General features: G+C 44.1%; 1 protein-coding gene across 20 annotated transcripts; it reads left to right on the top strand.

The window, feature by feature from the left end:
- The first annotated feature begins 3,460 nt into the window (after positions 1 to 3,460).
- On the top strand, positions 3,461 to 18,922 carry ZBTB21 (zinc finger and BTB domain containing 21). Of its 20 annotated transcripts, none has more exons than XM_086879559.1 (4): positions 4,533 to 4,745; positions 12,312 to 12,366; positions 13,227 to 13,274; positions 15,165 to 18,922. In XM_086879559.1, the coding sequence occupies exon 4, from the start codon at positions 15,178 to 15,180 to the stop codon at positions 18,352 to 18,354; it is 3,177 nt and encodes a 1,058-aa protein (XP_086735685.1). In that variant the 5' UTR covers positions 4,533 to 4,745; positions 12,312 to 12,366; positions 13,227 to 13,274; positions 15,165 to 15,177; the 3' UTR covers positions 18,355 to 18,922. The 20 variants fall into 20 exon arrangements, 18 of the variants coding, with proteins under 18 accessions (XP_086735673.1, XP_086735686.1, XP_086735674.1 ...); XM_086879555.1 differs by lacking the exon at positions 4,533 to 4,745 and adding an exon at positions 14,164 to 14,301; XM_086879548.1 differs by lacking the exons at positions 12,312 to 12,366; positions 13,227 to 13,274 and adding an exon at positions 6,010 to 6,127 and having other exon boundaries at positions 4,225 to 4,755.
- The last annotated feature ends 1,623 nt before the right edge of the window (positions 18,923 to 20,545 follow it).

Genomic DNA, 20,545 nt, shown 5'->3' with positions numbered 1-20,545 from the left:
AGCCACAGCATCTGCTCCACTGATAAGATTTTTCAGGGCCAGAGAGACAGGAGGCAGTTTCTCAGAGATTAATTATCTCCCTCTGCACTAAGTCCTTGGCAATAATCAGTTCCAGAGGATTTGGTGAGAAACAAGAGACAAAACCCCGTGCCTGGGGTTTTGCATTTCCGCTTTTACAGCGGTTTCAGGAGAAGCTTGGAGCTGGAAAAGCCCCACTGCCAAGAGGGAAAGGGAGCTCCAGCAGGATACACTCCCAAAGCCACCAGAGTACAGAACAGATCTATGTGGACAGAAGACCTGAAGAAAATTTACCGAGATGAAAAATGTCTCCATCTAGTCAAGGTTCCCCCACTGAAATGAAGCAGCTTCTCCTGTCCTTATCCTCTCTCCTCCCTCAAAACCAAACTCCTCTCTGCAAAACTCTTTCCCAGCTGCTAATAGAGAAGTGCCTCAGGGTATCTGAGCTACTTCTAAGGCTCTCTGCAGAAAAAGAACCTGATGTCATTAGATTTAAATTAATCACACAAGGTCCAAATCTTCATTAAAGAAAATTTTAGGTTCTCTACACGTAAAAGAGCTGAAACTACAGATCTAAAAAAATAGACAGATTAGCTCCAGGATATGACTTTATTCCAACTATTTTTATATTGAATATGTTACTATTCAGAGTACACAGCTTTGCCCTTTAGTGCAATATTTACACTACAAAAAACAGTAATTCTCATACTTTCAATGCATGTACTTCAATGCAAGTGTTTTAGCTTTTACATGTTAATTTGTTCACAATGCCCATGTATAATCATCCTTTATTTACTTTACAGTTTCTTTACATTCTACATTTTGCAGGGGCTCCATTTTTAACAAAATTCCAGTGACAAAGCTTGTTGGCAAGTATGATCCAAAGTTAATCTGAGTAGTTATTGGATACTCCAAATGGAGAACAAACTGTATACTTAACAAACACGCACCTGGTAATAACAGCTGCAACCATACAGATGAAAAATATATCAAACTAAGCCCTCCATCAAAGCATCTAAAATTAGAAATGTTGGGAAATATGTTCATAAACAAGATAATCTTGAAGAACCAGAATATATTCAAATAATTGGGAATAGTACATTTGACAAAATTAACCTACTTACAGACAGCTTAAACCCCCAATAATTCTACAGAATTAATTCCTCCCCAAGATTTCATTAGAATCAAGAAAAACCTAATTTACAGGGATATAAGGCATTCATAAACCTTAATAACATCAAGTCAATCAGACTAGATCATGAAATACAGTCAGATTATGTATTTTTTGAATCACAGAATCTTGGAGGATTGCATTCAAAATTTTCTCAAATTATCTGTTTGTAAGAATGACAGAACTATAAAACCACAGAATGTTGGAAGATCATCTCGTCCTACCCGCCCTGCCATGGCAGGGACATCTTCCACTATCCCAGGGTGCTCCAAGCTCCAATGTCCAACCTGGCCTTGGGCACTTCCAGAGATCCAGGGGCAGCCACAGCTGCTCTGGGCACCTGTGCCAGGGCCTCAGAACCCTCAAACTGAAGAATTTCTTATTAATATCTCACCTAAATTTCCCCTTTTCCAGTTTGTACCCATTTCCCCTTGTCCTGTCACTCCAGTTCCTGATGAAGAGCTCCTCTCCAGCTTCTTTGCAGGTCTCTTCAGATTCTGAAAGATGTTTTGAAGTCTCCACTCAACCTTCTCCGGGCTGAACACCCCAACTTTCCCAGCCTGTCTCCACGGGGGAGGTGCCCCCAGTTCTCTTATCAACTTTGTAGCCTCTTCTGGACTCACACCAACAGAATTATACAAGCCACTGCATGGGCTCTGTTCCACTGGCTGCACTTTCACTAGGGAACCTGACAAATTAAAAATATTGGTAATAAATACCTGCACAGCTAGACACACACGTGTAAGAACACCTTTCAGCAGGGTAATTCTGGGACAGAGATCTGTGCCACAGGCCCTTTTGGAGAAACACAGATGAGAAATTATGCAAGACCAGCTTCTACTTGGCCGAGAAGTAACTAAGTATATATGAAGGGAGGGGAAAAAAAAAGAAGAAAAAAGAAGTTATCAAGGCCTTGATTTCCAAGCTCATGTTAGCTTCCCAAATTTCCCTGGCAGCACAGCCATCATCACTGCACAAACTAGTTTATGGGAACAGTTGCAACTGCTTTCCCAGTATTATTCACAGCAGCCCCTGTGCCAGAGCAGTTGTCTGCACACCCGCACAGCAAACCAGACCAGGGAACTCTTCCAGACAACACCAAGGAGCTTGCTGGGGTTTTGTGCTGGCTCACAAAGCCACACTCCCATCAGGGCACGAGTCCCTGAGTTAAAAAAACCCCACTCCTTTCACAAGCAGCTTCCCGAGTTTCCAAAGCTATTAAAAGAGCCAGCAATGACACAAAAACCCCAAGATGTAGAGATGATAATAAAAAGGAGCCAGACCCAGTAAGGTACATCACCTTCCCTTACATGGGTTTTAGCTTGTTTGCAACAAAACCTTGGCAAAAAAGGGTTTAAATGCATCCCTAAACACATTCCAGGGATTCTACAGCTGCTTTGGAGTATTTGTGACCTAGGTGGGATATCTAAAAGCACACTAAAAACATGTATGGGATTAGAGACAAATCTCTAGTGCTGTCCTTAATGAAAAGATAACGCTCCAGATTAGCTTTTGACAAAAACAAGAGAAATCTTGTAATTCTTAATTTCTATTTTAATACTTGCATTTTGACACATAAAGCCCTATTCAGGTATTTAATTCAAAGCGGATAATCACGACGAGAAGCCAGCCTAAAGCAATGATAATGGCCATGGTAGTTTTTTCAAATCACATCGAAAGGAGCAAGTAGAGCAGCTACAAAGGGCTTGAGCCAAAACCCACCCGGATCTGGACATGTGTGTCCTCGATGGGAATGGAGAGTGGTGGGCTGGCTTGGGAGGGGGATGGTGGGTGGCTTGGGAGGGGGACAGGGGGATGGTGGTGGCTTTTTAGGGGGACAGGGATGGCTTTTGAGCGTTTGGGGTGGTGGCTTTTGAGGGGAATGGGGGTGGCTTTTGAGGGGAATGGAGGGGACTTTTGAGGGAGTGGATTTAGAGGGGGACAGTGGGTGGCTTGGGAGGGGTTCAATGGGTACCTTGTGGTACCAGGGGGTGGCTGGGGGAAGTCGGTGACTTTTGACGGGGACAGTGGTGGCTTCTGAGGGGGACAGAAAAGTGAAGGGTTGAGTGGTGGCTTGTGAGGGACACAGTGGGCGGCACTAGGCACGGCGCTCCACAGTCCACACTGGGCCTTAGCCCTGCGCTTAAAAAAAGACACAACATGAAAAGAATAGTAACAATAACGACCGCAATAAAAACTCACGACGACACAATTACGGATTCGGGTGAATCGCACACTAACGCTGCACGCGGGTTCCCCCCCTCAGCCGCCGCACACAGGCCGGGGGGCGGTGGGTGCGGGTTTACCACAGCGGCACCTCCCAAATCCCACAGGTCCCTCCGTGTGTCCCCCCTCCCCCCGTGCCGGGCCACCCCCCTCACGCGCGGCCGCTGCCTCAGTTTCCCTGCGGCGGGGCGGGCTGAGCGCTGCGGGCGGCGCTGCCCGCGGTGGAAGGCGGTCGGCCGGTCGATCGGTCGGTCGGGCGGGCGGGCGGTCTGCCGGGGGATCCCCATTGCCGTCCCCGTTCCATTTCCCCGTTCCCCCCGCCGTCCCCCCCCGCCGCGCCGCCCCCTCGCCCCCCGCTCCCCCCCGGCCCGGCCAATCGCGGCGCCGCGCACGTGACGAGCGCTCCCCGCGATGACCTCATCCCTCGGTTGTGGGATGACGTCAAATTCAAGATGGATGGAATCACGGCGGCGGCGGCGGCAGCGCGGGCTGAGCCCTGAGCGGAGGCGCCGAAGGGGGCGAGCAGGGGGGGGCGGCGGACAGGGTGAGTAGCGCCCGCGTGTCGCGCCCGTCCCGGGGGCTGCCCGCGCCGCGCGGGTCTCTCCGCGCACAAATCCGTCTTTTCCTGACGTAACTCTGAGGTGGTTTTTTTTTTTTCTTTTTTTTTTTTTTTTTTTCTCTCTTTCCTCCTTCCCCCCCCCCTTTCCTCCACCGAGCGGGGATGCGGCTCCCGCGCGCATGCGCCGGTTTCGTAACCGTAACTCTTCCCCCCTCGCTGGCGGGGCGCGGCGCAGGCGCCCGGAGCGGGCGGGCGGTGCCCGCGGCCGCCGCCACATCGCCCGCCCCGCCCGGGCCCGAGCCCCGAGGGGGAGGCGCGGGGGAAGCGCTCAGGGCGCATGAGCGCGGCCGGCAGCAATGGAAGGAAGGAAGGATGGATGGATGGAAGGCGGGGAGAGGCGGGTCGGGAGCGGAGCGGGGGGAGCGGGAAGCGGCGCGCCGACCTCCGGCTTCCCTGGGCTGCGGCGCCTCAGGAGCCCGTTACCCGCTCCAACGGGCGTGAGGGCCGCGAGGGTCCGGCCGCCGCAGGGCGTGAAGGACCGGTGGTGTGAGGGATTTCAGGCACCGGTGGTGAGAAGGACCGGTCTCCTGAGGGGTGTGAGGGTCCGGCGCTTCCTCCTCCGCCGGCGGCTCAGGCTCTTTCCCCCGCTCCGATCCGAGCTCTAAAACACGAGCGAGGCGCCGGGAGGGCCGTGGCTCGGTGACACGGCTTCTCCCCGGTGTGTCTGGAAGGGAGAGCGCGTTTCATCTCCCCCCAGCGAGGTCCCCGCGTGTAAGTGCAGGCAGGTACCAAACCTCATCCAGACCTCATCAGTGTCTGTCAGTAGAGAAAGGGGAGGTGTCAGAGGATGGTCCGGGCTCTTGCTCGGTGGTGCCCGGCAATGGGCAGAACCTGATGCACAGAAATTCCACCTGAACATAAGAACTTTGCTGTGCAGTGGCCGAGCACCGGATTGTCCAGAGAGGGTGTGGAGTCTCCGTCATTGGAGATACTCCAGAACCATCTGGACACAATCCTGTGCCGTGTGCTCTGGGATGACCCTGCTGGAGCAGGAGGTGGGACCAGATGACCCACGGTGGTCCCTTCCAGCCTGACCCATCCTGTGGTTCTGTAAGCAAAGTGTGGCTTTGCTGGCCTGAGCACTCGTGGGCTGGATTATTCATCAGCAGGATGAAGCACATTTCTCAGCCAGGTGGGGAACTCCTCAGTGCTAGGCTGTGCCTGTGCAGAAAGTTGGGGAGTTGTTGTTTTACCTGGTCACAGCTGTCAGAACTTTACTGTAATCCTGCATGAAGTCCAAGCTGATGGTGTGTTCAGATTGGATGAGATGTATGTAAATAAACAGGAGAAAAACTTCAAGGAGTTACCATTAGACAGGAAATAATTGTGGAGTGTGTGTGTGCTGAGTAAGCTCATCTTAATAATTAAATAGCAATTGCTTTAGTAGCTCTTCCTTTTTTTTGTAGTTGGACTCCCAGTGGAAGTAAGAGGTAGGTAGGCTGTACTTACAAGAAGAGATTGTGATGAATTACACAATCACAGAGCTTTTTGTGAATACACTGGGTATCTTGTAGTTAAATTAAAATTAATATTTTAGCCTTAGATAAATTAATGTGAAACTAGATTTTTTAAAATGTATTTTTGTACAGGACATCCTTTGATATTAAATCAGGAGTAGTAAATACACACTGCAGGTAAATCTAGTACTGTTTTATGTGTAGATTTAGTGTTCTGTTCTGACTTTGCTCAAACTGACAAAGAGCTCTGACTAAAATTTTCCACCAGTGTTATGCTGATCCTCTTGAGGGGAAGTTTGGAGCAAATTTAAGCAACTGTTTTTATAAACCTTGTTAGCAAAAAATCCCCACATTATGTGGCCATCTCTTGGGTGAAAGGGGATCTGACATCCCTTTCTTTTAGATGTGTTTCACCCATATGCTGTAGAGTTGTAATTTCTTAAGAATATTTTGTTTACCTGTGGAAAGTCCACCCATCCTGACTGGATCATGACCATTTCAAGAGCTGTCATTTACAGGTTCTCAGTAGAGGCTTGCAGGGAGATGTCACAAATTAGAACCTCTGGAGTTTTCAGCTGCAGATGAGAATTCCTTGGGGCTTTCACCACTTCGCCTGATTCTGCTTTAATGTTCAAGGTAGCTTATCCTTTAGCACATATTAGCATTCTTATTGACTATAAAACAGGCAGCAGCTTTTAAGAAGTTCCCAAAGTCCTTTTTGTGCTGTACATTCAGTGATAAATGTGAACTTTTGTGCCTCTTGTTCCTGCTGTGTAGGTTCCAAGTGCCAGGGTGACACTCTGCCACGTCCATCTCATACTGAGAACCCTCTGGATCAGTAGAAGCTGGATTTTACTAATAAATTAGGTTTCCTGAGCTCATGGGAGTTTTTTTTTTGTGTGATGCTAGAGAATATGTGCACACAGATAATTAAGTGATCATCTGATCATCTTTGTAGTGATGGCTGATCACACTTTGCTCAGAATTAGTTAGGGGCAGGTCAACATTTGGATTTAAAAGGACAGCTTTGCAGAAAGCCTTGATCTTTCTTACTGTATTGATGTTTTGTTTTGAACTTCAGGATCTGTGAAGCAGTTACTGTTAAAAACCAACCCTCTGCAGCTCTCAGGGTTTTGAAATTTGCTTTATCTGCAAAATGGTGATAACTTCAGCGTGTGACCAAGTGTGGACTCGGAGGGGAGAGGAAGTTGGGCTGTAATCAGCACAAGGTTTGCTCTGCACTGGGAGGGGCTGTGCTCTGAGTCACATGCTCCAGTTGCAACAATTTCAGCTCTTACTAAACTTGAGCAACTGAGCGTCTTCATTTTGAAATTTGTCTCATGTAATGATCTGAGATCCTCAGAAAGCAGCACAAGTCTTCAGAAGCAGCAAAGTCATTTGCTGCAAATGACAAGACTGCAATGTGCCCTCCTTTAAAATAGGTGTTCTGTGCAGGGGGGTTTCTTACCCAAATATTTGTTGTAGTTTCATATTAGTCTTTGTACTGTGGTGCTTTGAATTTTTTTTTCCTACTGGTCATATTAAAGACATCAGCTCTCTTACATTTTCTTTCAATAAGCAGTGAAATAAAAATAAATTTGTTGTCTTTTCTTATTGACTACTTTATGTATTTTGCTGTTCTGGAACAGTTCAGGCATGTTTTATGAACAAGGAAAGAAACTGTTGAGCAAGTCTTCAATCTTCCTGAGCTCCTTCCATCTCCACCCCCATCAGTTCATCAGTCTTGCTGTCCATCAAAAATATGTTTTGAAATCCCCTGGTCCTGATTGTAGAAGGATTTTCCCTCTGAGAGATAGTGAAACACTGTATCTTTCTTGTGCAAATTCTTTCCATGCAGTCTGTGATGAAAAGACATGAAAAATCCTTTGACCAAATATATGTATTTTTTTAAAATGCTGCAAAAAGTAATTTGTATACAATTAAATTGCATTCTTTGGGAAAGGAAGAAATATTTTTCTCTTTTTTGTCTGGGACCATTAATCTCCTTATCCAAGGTTTATCCTACCTCACTACTGAACGTTGTTGAGTAACATTTAGGTTGCAATTCATTCTCTTCAGCTTCTGACAAGTTGTGGTTATTGCAGGGACAGTTCTGACACAGAGCCCAGTGAGTGTCCCCTCCACCCCCTCACAGTCTGATCTGGACACATGTGTGAGTATCTTCAGAGCACTTCTAAAAAACAGGGCTCTTGGGACAGTAAATATGCCTCACAAAGCCCCTGTTAATGTAAATTAAAAGTCATGGAAGGAAAAGCAGCAGAATTGCAGTGATTTCTAATTACTGCAACACTCAGTCATAACCAAAAGGAATTTGTTTATTCTGTACCAAGACATAGCTCTGAGTACAGTCCTTCAGCTGTTAAGGGCCAAATTTCCTGGAATTCCAATAAAAATATGGCCATCTCCATTCTCATAAATACTTTTGAGGAGTAAAGAAAATACAGTGCTCTTGTTCATGGAGCTGGATTTTTAAATTAATTTTTTTAACTGTGTAAGACATAGCCTACCTTCAGTTGCTTGTGGACTTTGAGTAAACTGAAAGTCTTACACATGCTACTCATGAGCTTGTAAATCTCTTAAGGTAAAAACTCAGGTAAAATTGCTGTTTTCTTTCCTCTTTCCTGTATCTTCTTCCCAGTATCTTGGCCAGAATCAGTGATGGCTGAATGACATTTTCTTTGGATCCCTTCAGTGGGAGGAAGATACCTGCAATCCCTGAATCATAACTTTGTCACTCAGCAATTTTTTAGGCTCAGCTTTTATATTCTGCATTTTTCAGATTAAATGTGTTTCTCCCTCATGTCTCATTTTCTTAAAGAAACCTTAGTGTAAACACTATTCTGTTGATAGAAAAGTACCTTACATGGATTTGTGGCTTCCCATCCAAAATACACTATGCCTGTAAAAAGCACCATTAGGGTAATAGAAATGCAACCACAATTAGGGTTTGTCACTTTTACTATACCAGCAAAATTAAAAGCTCTGTGTAGACAAGTTTTTATTGTGAATTAGGCCAGTTAATGTGTCTCATCTAGTAAAGCAGATGACTGAATATTATTCCATTTGATAAGTATATCTCAGCATTGCCAATAAAACAATAAAATCAACCTGTAGCAATAGTACGAGTGTACACATTTGGTCTACAATTCTAAAATTTCATGCATCTCTTACCAAAAAAATAACAAGAAATATTTCTGGGGATGAGATTTCTGTAGGTGTTTAAATTTGATGACCATGGAGCCTTTCAGACTTGTCCCTTCAGAGAGTTTAATTGCAACATTACAAAGCAAATGTTGCTTTGTATTTTGTGTTACAAATACAATTTCCCTTGAAATAAACATTTCAAGGGAATGAAAGATGAAGAACTCCTAGGGTGAGATGTTTTTAAACTTTCAATGTTTTGGTTTAGTTTACAGCAGTTTGGAGGCTGAGTTACACACCTTTTAGTCGAGGCGTGGAGGCCAGGACAAATATCTTATTGAATTGTGTTTGATTTAATCTTCACTGAATGTTTCAGGAAGAACTTTGAGAGTTCCCAGACAGCATTTCCCTGGCCTGTCCCTTCCATCCTTTAGCTGGATCTGCTCCCTGCTCCAGCACAAGGCAGCCCTTCCTCAGAGAGGGAGGAGACACGGGCTACTCCTTGCAGGAGCAATCCCTGGTTAGACTGCTCTGGGAGTAAGATGAAATTGCACCCTGAGCTGCTGCTGGCTTGTAAACAAGAATGGGAATGACAAGAGGAGCTTTGTACTCTGACATTCTGTAGTTTGCTGCACGTCAGGGGGAGCTATTTTAAGTGTCAGAATATGAAACTGAGGGTATGATCTGAATGTGAAAAGTAGCCTCTAATTTCTAAGTGAATTTCATGTCTGTGTCAGGGTAACTGCTAATTATTTGTCCATAGCATAGGGCAAAATAGATTCCAGAATAGTCAAACTGAGAGCAGGTTTAGATTAGGTGTTAGAAAAACACAGTTCTTTACTGTGAGGGTGGTGAGGCACTGGCACAGGTTGCTCCATCTCTGGCAGCGTTCAGGGCCAGGTTGGATGGGGCTCTGAGCAACCTGGTCTAGTGGGAGGTGTCCCTGCCCGTGGCAGGGGGGTTAAAACTGGATAACCCTTAAGGTCCCTTCCCAAACCATTCTGTAATTCTGTGGTTACAAAATTTCTTCTTTTTCTCTCCCTAAATTACTGCTTTTATATGTCTGGAGGATAAATAGGTAGAAATTAGTCCATCAATTTCACACACTAGCAAGCATGTTATTTATCTGATTTTGTGCCTGCCTTCATACCAGTGGGTCTCTCTGTGCTGCTGACCTATTGGAAATGAGAAATGTTTGTCTTCATGGAGAAAGTTCACAGAGCTGTCTGCAGTGGAAAACAGCAAGAGCAGTGAGATCTCATTTCATTAAATCCAGGAAGACAGAATCCCCAAACTTGCAGCAAGAAATTATTTAAGTATTCAGATAGAAAAAAGATTATAGGAATGCAAACAATATTCCTATGTGGGTTTGCAGCTTTTACCTACAGGTTTTGGGGGTATATAGGGGGATGTGTAAATCTGTATGTGCTGCGGGAGATTATCGGTGTTGCAAAGGTTGTTGATGGGAGAAGAGATATTTTATAAACTGTTGTCAAACTCAAGTCATAAAATCCAGTATAGGGTCCTTGAGTAGAAGCTTAAGCACAGTGTAGGTTCCTTTTTCATCTGGATATATGACAAATAAGGGAACTTTCTACTGTTCTGGTGTCTGAAACAGCACCAGCATTGTCAAAGCCATCAGATCCTCAGAAAAGCACTCAAATGGATACAACATTCCTGCATTTTCCAGGGGATGCCCCGGGAAGTCACTTGTATTTTTTGGCTGAGTTTTATAATCCACATTTCTTTGCTTTCTTTAGTGGGTCTGTCCTTGCCATGCTTCTTGTGTGTTTTCCCTGTTTAAACCCCTGTTCAGTCTGTCTCTTCTGTGTGTTTTCTCCTCCAACCTTGTATTCTCCACTTCTCTCACAGCCCTGGCACCTCCTTCCTGCAACACTGCATCTCACTGAAGGTTTCAGAACATCATTTTTCCCACTGCCCCCCCAGCACACTGGTAATGGAGCTTTAGCTGACAGTCAGATGGCAACATCATAACTTAGTTGCTCATGTATTTGAAGGTGTAGCTGTTACACTGAAACCATACATAAATACCTGCCTGATTCTGTCTGTCAAGTTTTAGCTGTAAAGTCAGTGTCTCTGTTGTTTCTAAAGGTGAAATTCCAGCTGGAGGAAGCTGATGGAATAACTTCCTGACAAAGAATGGGGAGGTGCATGGCTTCTCTTGCTGGAACCCTGATGCTCATTTGACCTCTCAGTGAGCTGATTAAGCTCCCTATCCTATAAAATAGCAAACAGATCTAAAAATTTGGAATGGTTTTGTTTATTTGTTTGTTTCCTGCTTAATTTTAAAGCATTAAATCAACTCACTGGAAGATCAAATGAGCAGCAGAGCAGGTGAAAGGAAGGGGACAGTAGGACAGGGCTGGGAGGAGGAGATGTGAGTAAGGAACAGAGGAAAGGAAAGGGAGCTACCACTTCAAAGGGAGGTTGCTGTTGAAGATCAAGAAACTGTTGGGCCTAAGTTTTTTCACCCTTCCCTTGTGAAGAGCTTTCATAAGATTTATTTTACAAAAGTTATTTTGAAATAGTAGAGGCACCTTTTTCTATCCTTGTTCAAAATATAAAATATAAAAACAATCTTATACCAAATATGGTACTTAGGCTTTTGAAATCTAGTTTTCTGAGATCAGTGGAGGGCTGTTGAAGGAGGGAATTAGAGGACTGGAACATCTCTCTTACGAGGGAGGGCTCAGGGAGCTGGGCCTGTTGAACCTGGAGAAGGGATGACTGGACCTCATTAATGTGTATATATCTGTGTGTATAAGTGTATGAATATCTACAGGATAGAGGATGGGCCAGGCTCTGCTCTGTGGTGCCCAGAAATGGGACAAGAGGAATGGGCAGAAATGATGCCCAGGAAGTTCCACCTGAACATGAGGAAGAACTTCTTTCCTCAGCAGTGACTGAGCACTGGTACAGATTGTCCAGAGAGGGTGTGGAGTGTCCCTCACTGAAGATATTCCAGAACTGTCTGGACACAATCCTGTGCTGTGTGCTGTGGGGTGACTCTGCTGGAGCAGGGAGGTTGGACCAGCTGACCCACTGTGGTCCATTGCAGCCTGATCCATCCTGTGATTCTGTGAGGGCTGTCACTAAAATCTCTTCTTGGCCTCCTGAAAGTTCCTGTTGCACTGGCCCTTCCTGGATATGGAGTATAAATTTAGTCACTGTTCCTCCTGAGGACCAGCAGCTGCTGTGGCACGAGGCACCTGCATACAGACTGGGAGATTTTCTGATGCGCTCCTGCTGTTCCCATGATGTCACCTGAACATCATGGAACAAAAGAGGAAAACTTCGTTTCCAGTCAGTAGTGAAGGTGGCTGGAAAAAAGTGGTTATCTGCAGCTGAGAAGTAGGAGTACTCAAACACCTGGAACCAAACCTGGTATTACAGGAGACTGCCAGAGTTGTGTGTTTACACACAGTGCCAGGGAAGCTTTTGTGTGGGGCTAAGCACCGGCAGCCAAGCACTGGCTTTGGGGAACCAGTTCTTGTCCTCCTACGGCTGTTCCTATTGCTGCCTCTTCAGTTCTGCCAGTGCAGTAGTTCCTGATGTGGTTTACTATAAAAATTGACCAGCATTTGAAAAGAAATAATGTTGGGGGTTTATTTATTTTTTGTTCTGCTACGTCATACAGGCCTGCAAATATTTGTACTGGCACAGCTGAAGGAGGAGTGACCTGCAGTGTGCAGGTAAGATGAACACAAGAGAGCAGGGATGGCTTGGATCAACTTTGTTACAGAAAAGTGTTCATGTAGTGAAATTTTGACACATTGTACTCTGACTCAGGTGTTCTTTGGGTTGATTATTTTTTCTACTTCGAAGCATTTCAGTCTTTCATGTGATCTGAGTAAATGCCTTAAAATGGTTCTGCAAAACAGTTCTGGTGTGTTTCTTGCTATTGTTTGTTTAATTTCTGCCGGTTGTGTCTAAATGCTATTAAGCTGAAAGTCAAGCGCTTGAGTTAGGAAATACCAGGATTAAAGCTGCCTTTGGAGGATTGATTTGGTCCTTCGCCATTTGTTTATGCAGCAGCCTTGGTTACTGTTAAAGTGACAGAGTTACATTGCACCCAAGCCTCCTTCACTGTGCCCTGAGCCTGACAGGGAGGGATGTTTATGTCTGTGGTGTTTAGTGTGATGAATTGAAGTAGTTAGAGGAATGAAGAAGGAAACTGTGGCCAGCAGGATGGGTGACTGTTGGGTTCTGCTTTAGTCCTGCAGATTTTACACCACTCTACTGGTTACACTGCACTGCTGCATTAGGTGGGCAGAGGGACACATAGTAATTACATGGTGTTTATTCTGCCAGTTTTAAAAACACAAGAGCAAAGCAGATTAAAATGAAAGCTCTTAAAATATTTCAAAACATTTGACTAATGCATTCTGTTTCCACTGTGTCCTTGAAGTGTGGGTTATGCAGCAGCTTCTCTTGGGTGTCTCTACACCACAGTTAAAGTTCCCTAAGCTCTGTTGATCTGCTACCTCCATTTACCTTCTGCAGCATGCATCCCAGAGGAATCACTTGAGTTTGCAAACTCACTTTCTTCCAGGTGAAGGGAAAGGGAAAGATGCCCTCCTGGAGCACCAGTTATAACTCTGTAAGTGTTAATGGGTGCTCAGACCATGAAACTGGATTAGGGCCAGTCACACTCTTTAAATTGCAGTGGCATCCACAAAGGAGGATAATGAACCACCATCCTCACACCCCCACCTCCATCCTTCCAGTCTTCTTAAATAAAACACAGAAAGCAAAACAAACCAGATTGCTTTCTCAAATTAAGATTGACTGCACTGCTTTTTATAGATGGAGGTGTGGGGGAATTATGCATTATAGCTATCTAAGGTGAATTAAGGATAAATTAGTGTTTATGAAATGACACTGCAAGGCACTGAAATACTCAGTAAAGACTGATTTGGTGAGGAAGCAGCATTCTGGTTTTGCTGTTGCCATGTCACTATGAACTCATTTGGTATTTTTAGGTGGAGAAGTGGTAGCTCAGTCCTTGATAAGATCAGTGCCCTGAGACACTGCATGCAGCATCCTTTAAGTCATTTCTCAGTAATAGCAATTCAGACTTTGATCACTTATTTATACCCATTAGTTTTAAGATTTACCATCATAATTTATTAACCATGGGGTTATAGCTTCTCAGTATTTTTTTTTTTTATTTTGATAAACTTTACAGTTTTGCTTGTAAGCTGATGAGCAGTGAAACCTTTTCATTGTAGTTGCATACATCATGTACAAATGAAACTAAAAAGTAGTTTCTCAAATCAACTGTAAATATAAGAGAATTGCTTTTAACAGACACATCATTGACTTGTTTTATAACCACCATGGAGGTAGAGAGTGTCTGTGAAAAAAATAAGATAATTTAATATTGTTGATTTCTCTGTGTGTCTTCTTGTGCACAGATATATAAATTGCAACTCCTGCCAAAGAAGTTCTTTGTTTAACTTAGAGCCTGGTTATCTTCTTTTGTTAAGCTCTCATCAGAAGCAGTATATTGAGTTATCAAGACATCCTGCAGTATGGAGTAGGCTGTGTTTTGAAGCATATGGATCATGGAGATTTCTGCACTGCAGCTTAATTTGTGCTTATTGTACTCTTGGATGCAACCAAGGGTAACTGCTTCTCAGATATATGGGTTGTGGGCATAAAGTGCTTTAATGCCAATGAATGAAATGGGGATTTCAGTTCTCTGATTGCTTTTCATCCTGAGCAAAGCAATGCAGGGATACTTCAGTGAAAACTGACATTTCCCAGAAACCAGATCCTGACAGTGCAGTTTTAAGGGACACATACAGTTAGAAGTAGATATTAACAGCACTTATTAAGCATAAGTAAACATGATGAATTTGGGTTACAGACAATAATCCTGCTTCCTTCTCTCTTCCCAGTATTAATGCCCTTTCCATCATCCTATTAAAAGTGACAACAAAACCCCCTTAATTTATCTGGTCAGCAGGAGACTGTCAGGGTTGCTTAGCCTCAGAAAGGCAAGTTGCTATAACTAAGCTTTAGATACCTGATCCAAGAGTTTATCAATCCAGTTGTCAAGAGAGATCTTCATAAAGCTGAAGCAGAAAAAGAGATGATCAAGAGTAAAATGGTGGAACTGTTCTTACCTGTGGAAAGGTGTATTTATAGGAAAAGGACACTTTAAAGGACAATATAAAAGCCCATCCATCCATCCATCCATCCATCCCCCAGTTAGTTAGGTGTAATATCCTTGGTGTAAGATTAGCAATTAAAAGGATATTTCAAAGTGGGCAGATGAGCTGGCTCTTCCCATGCCTGTGCTTTTTTGGAGCTAGCAGTGGTGTTTTCATTCCCAAACCTTTCCTCCACACAAGCTGTTCCTTTAATCACTGTTTGATGGTGGTTTAGCCAGTCTACAGAGTACAGGAGATGTGTTTACTTTGCCTCTAACAGTTACAGTTCATATAAGGCAACCTACAGCTTTGTTGTTGTTGTTCTTTTTCAGGGGCATCGGAATCATGGAGGGGCTCTTGCATTACATAAATCCAGCACATGCCATTTCCCTCCTGAGCACCCTGAACGAGGAGCGTCTCAAGGGACAGCTGTGTGACGTTGTGCTGATCGTAGGAGACCAGAAATTCCGAGCTCATAAGAATGTTCTGGCTGCCAGCAGTGAATACTTCCAAACTCTGTTCACAAATAAGGAGAATGAGTCTCAGTCAGTGTTTCAGCTCGACTTTTGTGAGCCAGATGCTTTTGATAATGTGTTGAACTACATTTATTCTTCATCCTTGTTCATTGAGAAAGGCAGCCTTGCAGCTGTGCAAGAACTGGGCTACAGTCTTGGAATATCTTTTCTTACAAACATTGTTTCCAAGAGTCCTCAAGCTCCTTTTCCTTCTTGTCCTATAAAAAAAATACTCTATCAAGATGAAGATGAAAGTAGTTCTCAGAAGAGAAGTGTCATCGTCTGTCAGAACAGAATTGAAGCACAAGCAAAAACCGTAAATCAAACACAACATGACTTAAGCCATACTCCTAAACCTTCACCCTCCGTGGCTGTCAAAGCCAGTGGCAGACCACAGGTAACAAAAGCAACTGAAACCCTTCACAACTTATCACTGACTGAAAGGAGGTGGCTGAAAGAGGGCCCTGTGAGCTATTCGAAGGTTCATGAAACTTCTGTAACTGTGGAGGATCAGAGCAGAGGTGCTTTAGTGAAAAGGAACATGGTGCTGCCTCAGATGTCTTTAGCAGAGAAAGAAATGGCAGGCGGTGAGCCAGGAAGTAGCGCTCAGCTTCTGCGAGGAAAAGTTGCAGAGATGTCTTTGAAAAGACCACGTCCACCAGTCTTGTCTCTGCGTGGGGCAGCGGAATCCACATTTTTGTTGCGAGAGGCAGGAAAAGGAAATGGTCAAGGGGAAGACAGGAATTTACTCTACTACTCCAAGTTAGGGCTAGTAATCCCATCTAGTGGGTCTGGCCCAGAAAACCAAAGTATTGACAGAAGTGGGCCCCTTGTAAAAAGTCTCCTTCGAAGGTCACTGTCCATGGACAGCCAGGTTCCTATTTACTCACCTTCTGTTGACCTAAAGCCTGCACAGGTATCCTCGTGCTCCTCACCGGGAACTAACGATTCCCAGAAGACATTTAATGTTGCATCCCAAAAGTCATCCTCAAAAGAGTCATTGGAGAAGTCAGCCTTGGACGAGAAGCCGCAGGTAATACACCCACATCGCCTTAGGTCTTTCAGTGCCTCTCAGTCAACGGATCGGGAGGTGGCTTCCCCTCTCTCGGAGGTGCGGATCAAAACCGAGCCCAGCAGTCCCCTCTCAGATCCTGCTGAAATCATACGAGTTACAGTGGGTGATGCTTCAGCGTCGGCAAACAAAGACTTTGCTTTTAAAACTGAGGATGACCGTAAGGAACCCAGCAGCCTCCCAGCGAAAAGGAGGTTCCAGGATGATAGGAGGCTGCCGTTCAAGAAGCTGAAGGCAGATGAGCAGGGTTCTCCTGGCTCAGAAGAGAACTTTGAGGAAGGCTCGAGCCCCACGCACCTTGATGCTGATTTCCCTGATTCTGATGTCAGTAAAGATGAGTACAGCGAGATGGAAGAAGCAAGACCAAATAAAAAGTTTAAATGTAAACACTGCCTTAAAATTTTCAGATCAACAGCAGGTCTTCATCGCCATGTTAACATGTATCACAATCCAGAGAAGCCCTATGCTTGTGACATATGCCACAAGAGATTCCACACCAATTTCAAAGTGTGGACGCACTGCCAGACACAACACGGAATCGTGAAGAATCCCTCACCAGCTTCCAGTTCACACGCCCTTTTGGATGAAAAATTCCAAAGAAAACTGATCGATATAGTGAGGGAGAGAGAAATCAAAAAAGCTCTGATTGTGAAACTAAGACGTGGCAAGCAGAGCTTTCAGGGTCAGTCTGCTTCACAAGCACAACAAGTCATCAAAAGGAATTTAAGGTCGAGAACCAAAGGAGCCTATATTTGTACCTACTGTGGGAAAGCTTATCGTTTCCTCTCCCAGTTCAAACAGCACATAAAAATGCACCCTGGGGAGAAACCCATTGGAGGGAACAAGGCTCCTAAGCAGAAAGATCACATTCATATTGAAAACCCAGTGGAAAACAAGGAGGTTTATCAGTGCCGTCTCTGCAATGCCAAGCTCTCCTCACTTATCGAACAGGGAAACCACGAGCGACTCTGTAGAAACGCCACTGTCTGTCCTTACTGCAGCCTTAGGTTTTCTTCTCCAGAGCTGAAGCACGAGCATGAAAGCAAGTGTGAGTACAAGAAGCTGACTTGCCTTGAGTGTATGCGCACCTTCAAATCATCCTTCAGTATCTGGCGTCATCAGGTTGAAGTTCACAATCAGAACACAATGGCTCCATCAGAGAACTTTTCTTTGCCTCTCATGGATCACAATGGAGAAATCACCAGTTCGTCACGGCTGCCTCCGCAGTTGGAATCCAATAAAATGAACAATTTTGTTGCTGCAAAGGAGGACGGTGTGTTCAGTGATTCATCAGAACAAATTAATTTTGATTCTGAAGACTCTTCTTGCCTGCCTGAAGACTTAAGTGTTTCCAAGCAGTTCAAAATCCAGATCAAAGAAGAGCCTGCAGATGATGTAGAGGACGAGGTCACCGAAACGAGCAGGGAACCTAAGGACGTAGTCTCCAAGAAAGATCCCAGTTTGTGGCCCTGTGAAAAGTGTGGGAAGATTTTCACTTTACGCAAACAGCTGGAGCGTCACCAGGAGCTCCTGTGCTCCGTGAAGCCGTTTATTTGCCACGTGTGCAACAAGGCCTTCCGAACGAATTTCCGGCTCTGGAGCCACTTCCAGTCTCACATGTCCCAGGCTGCGGAGGAGTCCACAAACAAGGAGCCTGAGATATGTCCACCAGCTAATTCCCCATCACCCCCACCCTTACCCCCACCCCCGCCACTCCCCAAAATCCAGCCTTTGGAGCCTGACAGCCCCACGGGCTTGCCGGAAAGCTCCGGTACTACTGAGAAGCTGTTCGTGCCGCAGGAGTCGGACACGCTCTTCTACCACGCCCCGCCGCTCTCGGCAATCACCTTCAAGAGACAGTACATGTGCAAACTCTGCCACAGGACTTTCAAGACGGCTTTCAGCCTCTGGAGCCACGAACAGACACACAATTAGCTTTAACAGAACCCTTGCAGAGCTGGTTTGGGGGGGCTGTGTTCAGGATCTCAGAGGCCTGTCACATAGACTACACATTTAAGAGGATCAAAACGATGATGATGGAAAATCTGGAATTTGTGATGCTGCTTGGATTTGGAGATTAGGGAAAAGTATAACTTGGTTAGTAGGTAGAAAGCAGAGTAATTTAAAATACTGTGGTCTGGGATCTAATAGTAACAGAATAAATTTTATTTTATTTCATTTGACACTGAAATACAATTGCATCTGGATTGTATGCATGGATCTTCAACCCGTGATGTTGGTGTGTGCGTGTGTATTATATATAAAGTTATATATTAAACGAAAGAGAAACAACAATTTGGATTCTAACTGTGAGCTTATAGTAGTGAAATACTGTAACCAACGTCATAATTTGTTTTTCAAAAAGAAACCAACACACACAAGCTCCATGTAAGTGGTTGCCATGCACTGGCAGTTTTGGGAGGAAGTGGTTGGAGTGTCTTGCTGTATTGACCTAGGTCTTAGAAACCTTTAGCAATAACAAATAAACCTCAAGTTTGAGTAATCCTGATGTTATTGGATATGAATGTTTGCTATTTTAAGGGAACATAGAATTGTTTTGTTGTTGTATGGAACTTGTGCAAATTAAAATAGAATCTAAAGTCAGCAATATTATTACTAAGATTTTATATAAGAAGTAGCAGCAAGCCTGCTTTCAGCCATTTAATTATAACTTTCTAAGGAAAATTGAGAGAGGGGGTACTTTGCTTTATATAATGTCCCAAAGACTAATTTCCTATGGATACTTGGGTAGCTGAAGTCATTGTGTAACAGCCATCATAATGCAAATGGTACTGTTTATAACATGAACTGAGGTTGAATGGATGTCAGACAAGTTTCATAGTTTTGTTTCCACTATTTGTACAACTGTTTGTAATTTTAACTACAAAGGAATGTATAATTATTAAATCAACAAGAGAGAGCTCATTAAGGGACAGAAGATGAGTTGTGTTTCTAAACACAAGTAATAAGCTCGGCCATGAGTACAAAGATATGTTTTAACAAAACATAAAAATGTAAATATTTATATAGACACCTGTATAAATGAAGATGTATTTGAAATTTGTATTAAGCGTACATATCCAGCTCAAAGCAGAGGAGAAAATCACACTACAATCACTGTATTTTATGGATGCAATGCATATAGAGTAATTCTTTCTGCCGCTTTCTAGCATATGTGACTGTGTTGCAATTTTCCAATTTGTTGAAAATTGTGGTAATAATGGGCTGCAGATATTCTGTGTGGTTCCATTATTTTACCTCAAATGCCAACTGGAGCATTTAGTGTAAGTAAGGTCACACATATTTACCAGGAGCTATAGTAAGGGTCCAAATTTTTCTGTAAGTCAAGGAAATATTTACCCAGAAGTAGGAGGTGAACCAACAATGAGAAATTCTTCTGCTAGAATTTAAACTTAGTGGAGGGGTGGTGGGTTAGAATGATTTGCAAATAATGCAAACAGTGTTTATGATCCTGACCAACTTTCCCCTGCAGGGTTGGGAGAAGGGGGATGTAATTCCACACTGCTGAGTCAGAGCCCAATCTGTGTCCACTGAAACCAGCACAAGTTTGGTCACCAATTTCAGGGGGAGCAGGAGTGAGGCTTGGATTCCCAGTGTAACCATGTGTGTAACTGTTTTTTCAGTATCCCAAGTTCAAAAAGTAGAATTGCAAGCTGATGCTGAGATTCAGCAAAATCAAGCACAAGTGTAACTCCTAAGAATCTGAGGATGGGCACCATTAGGCACACACCAGATTTTTCTCAGTGAAAGCCAAGTGTGCCACCATTTTTTTTTTTTCCCCCCAACAGATATTATTTTTCCTGTAAGGGAAATTTGAATGAATTAACTCAGGATGGACCCCTGATTCTTTTCAGTTACCAAAACAATTGCAATGTTAGTTTCAAGCCTCTTCCGCTTCATTTTTACTACAATCTAAAATTGCTACTGGACACCTCTGAAAGTAACATGTTGTTCTTTTTTTGTCCTCTTTCAGGCAAACTGTGGCTGAGTATGATTAGGCTAATTTGCTTGAGTATCAGTTAAACTCTTTCAGTGGCATTGCATTTAAAACAAGGTACTTGCTTAACAGTGACATTTCCAGTTGCTGACTTTTTTATTCCACCTA

The sequence above is a fragment of the Cyanistes caeruleus genome, chromosome 3 (genome assembly GCF_971803275.1).
Source record: "Cyanistes caeruleus chromosome 3, bCyaCae1.hap1.1, whole genome shotgun sequence".
Taxonomy (NCBI): domain Eukaryota; kingdom Metazoa; phylum Chordata; class Aves; order Passeriformes; family Paridae; genus Cyanistes; species Cyanistes caeruleus.
The sequence above is the reverse complement of the archived record's forward strand: the minus strand, read 5'-3'. Positions and strand labels throughout refer to the sequence as shown.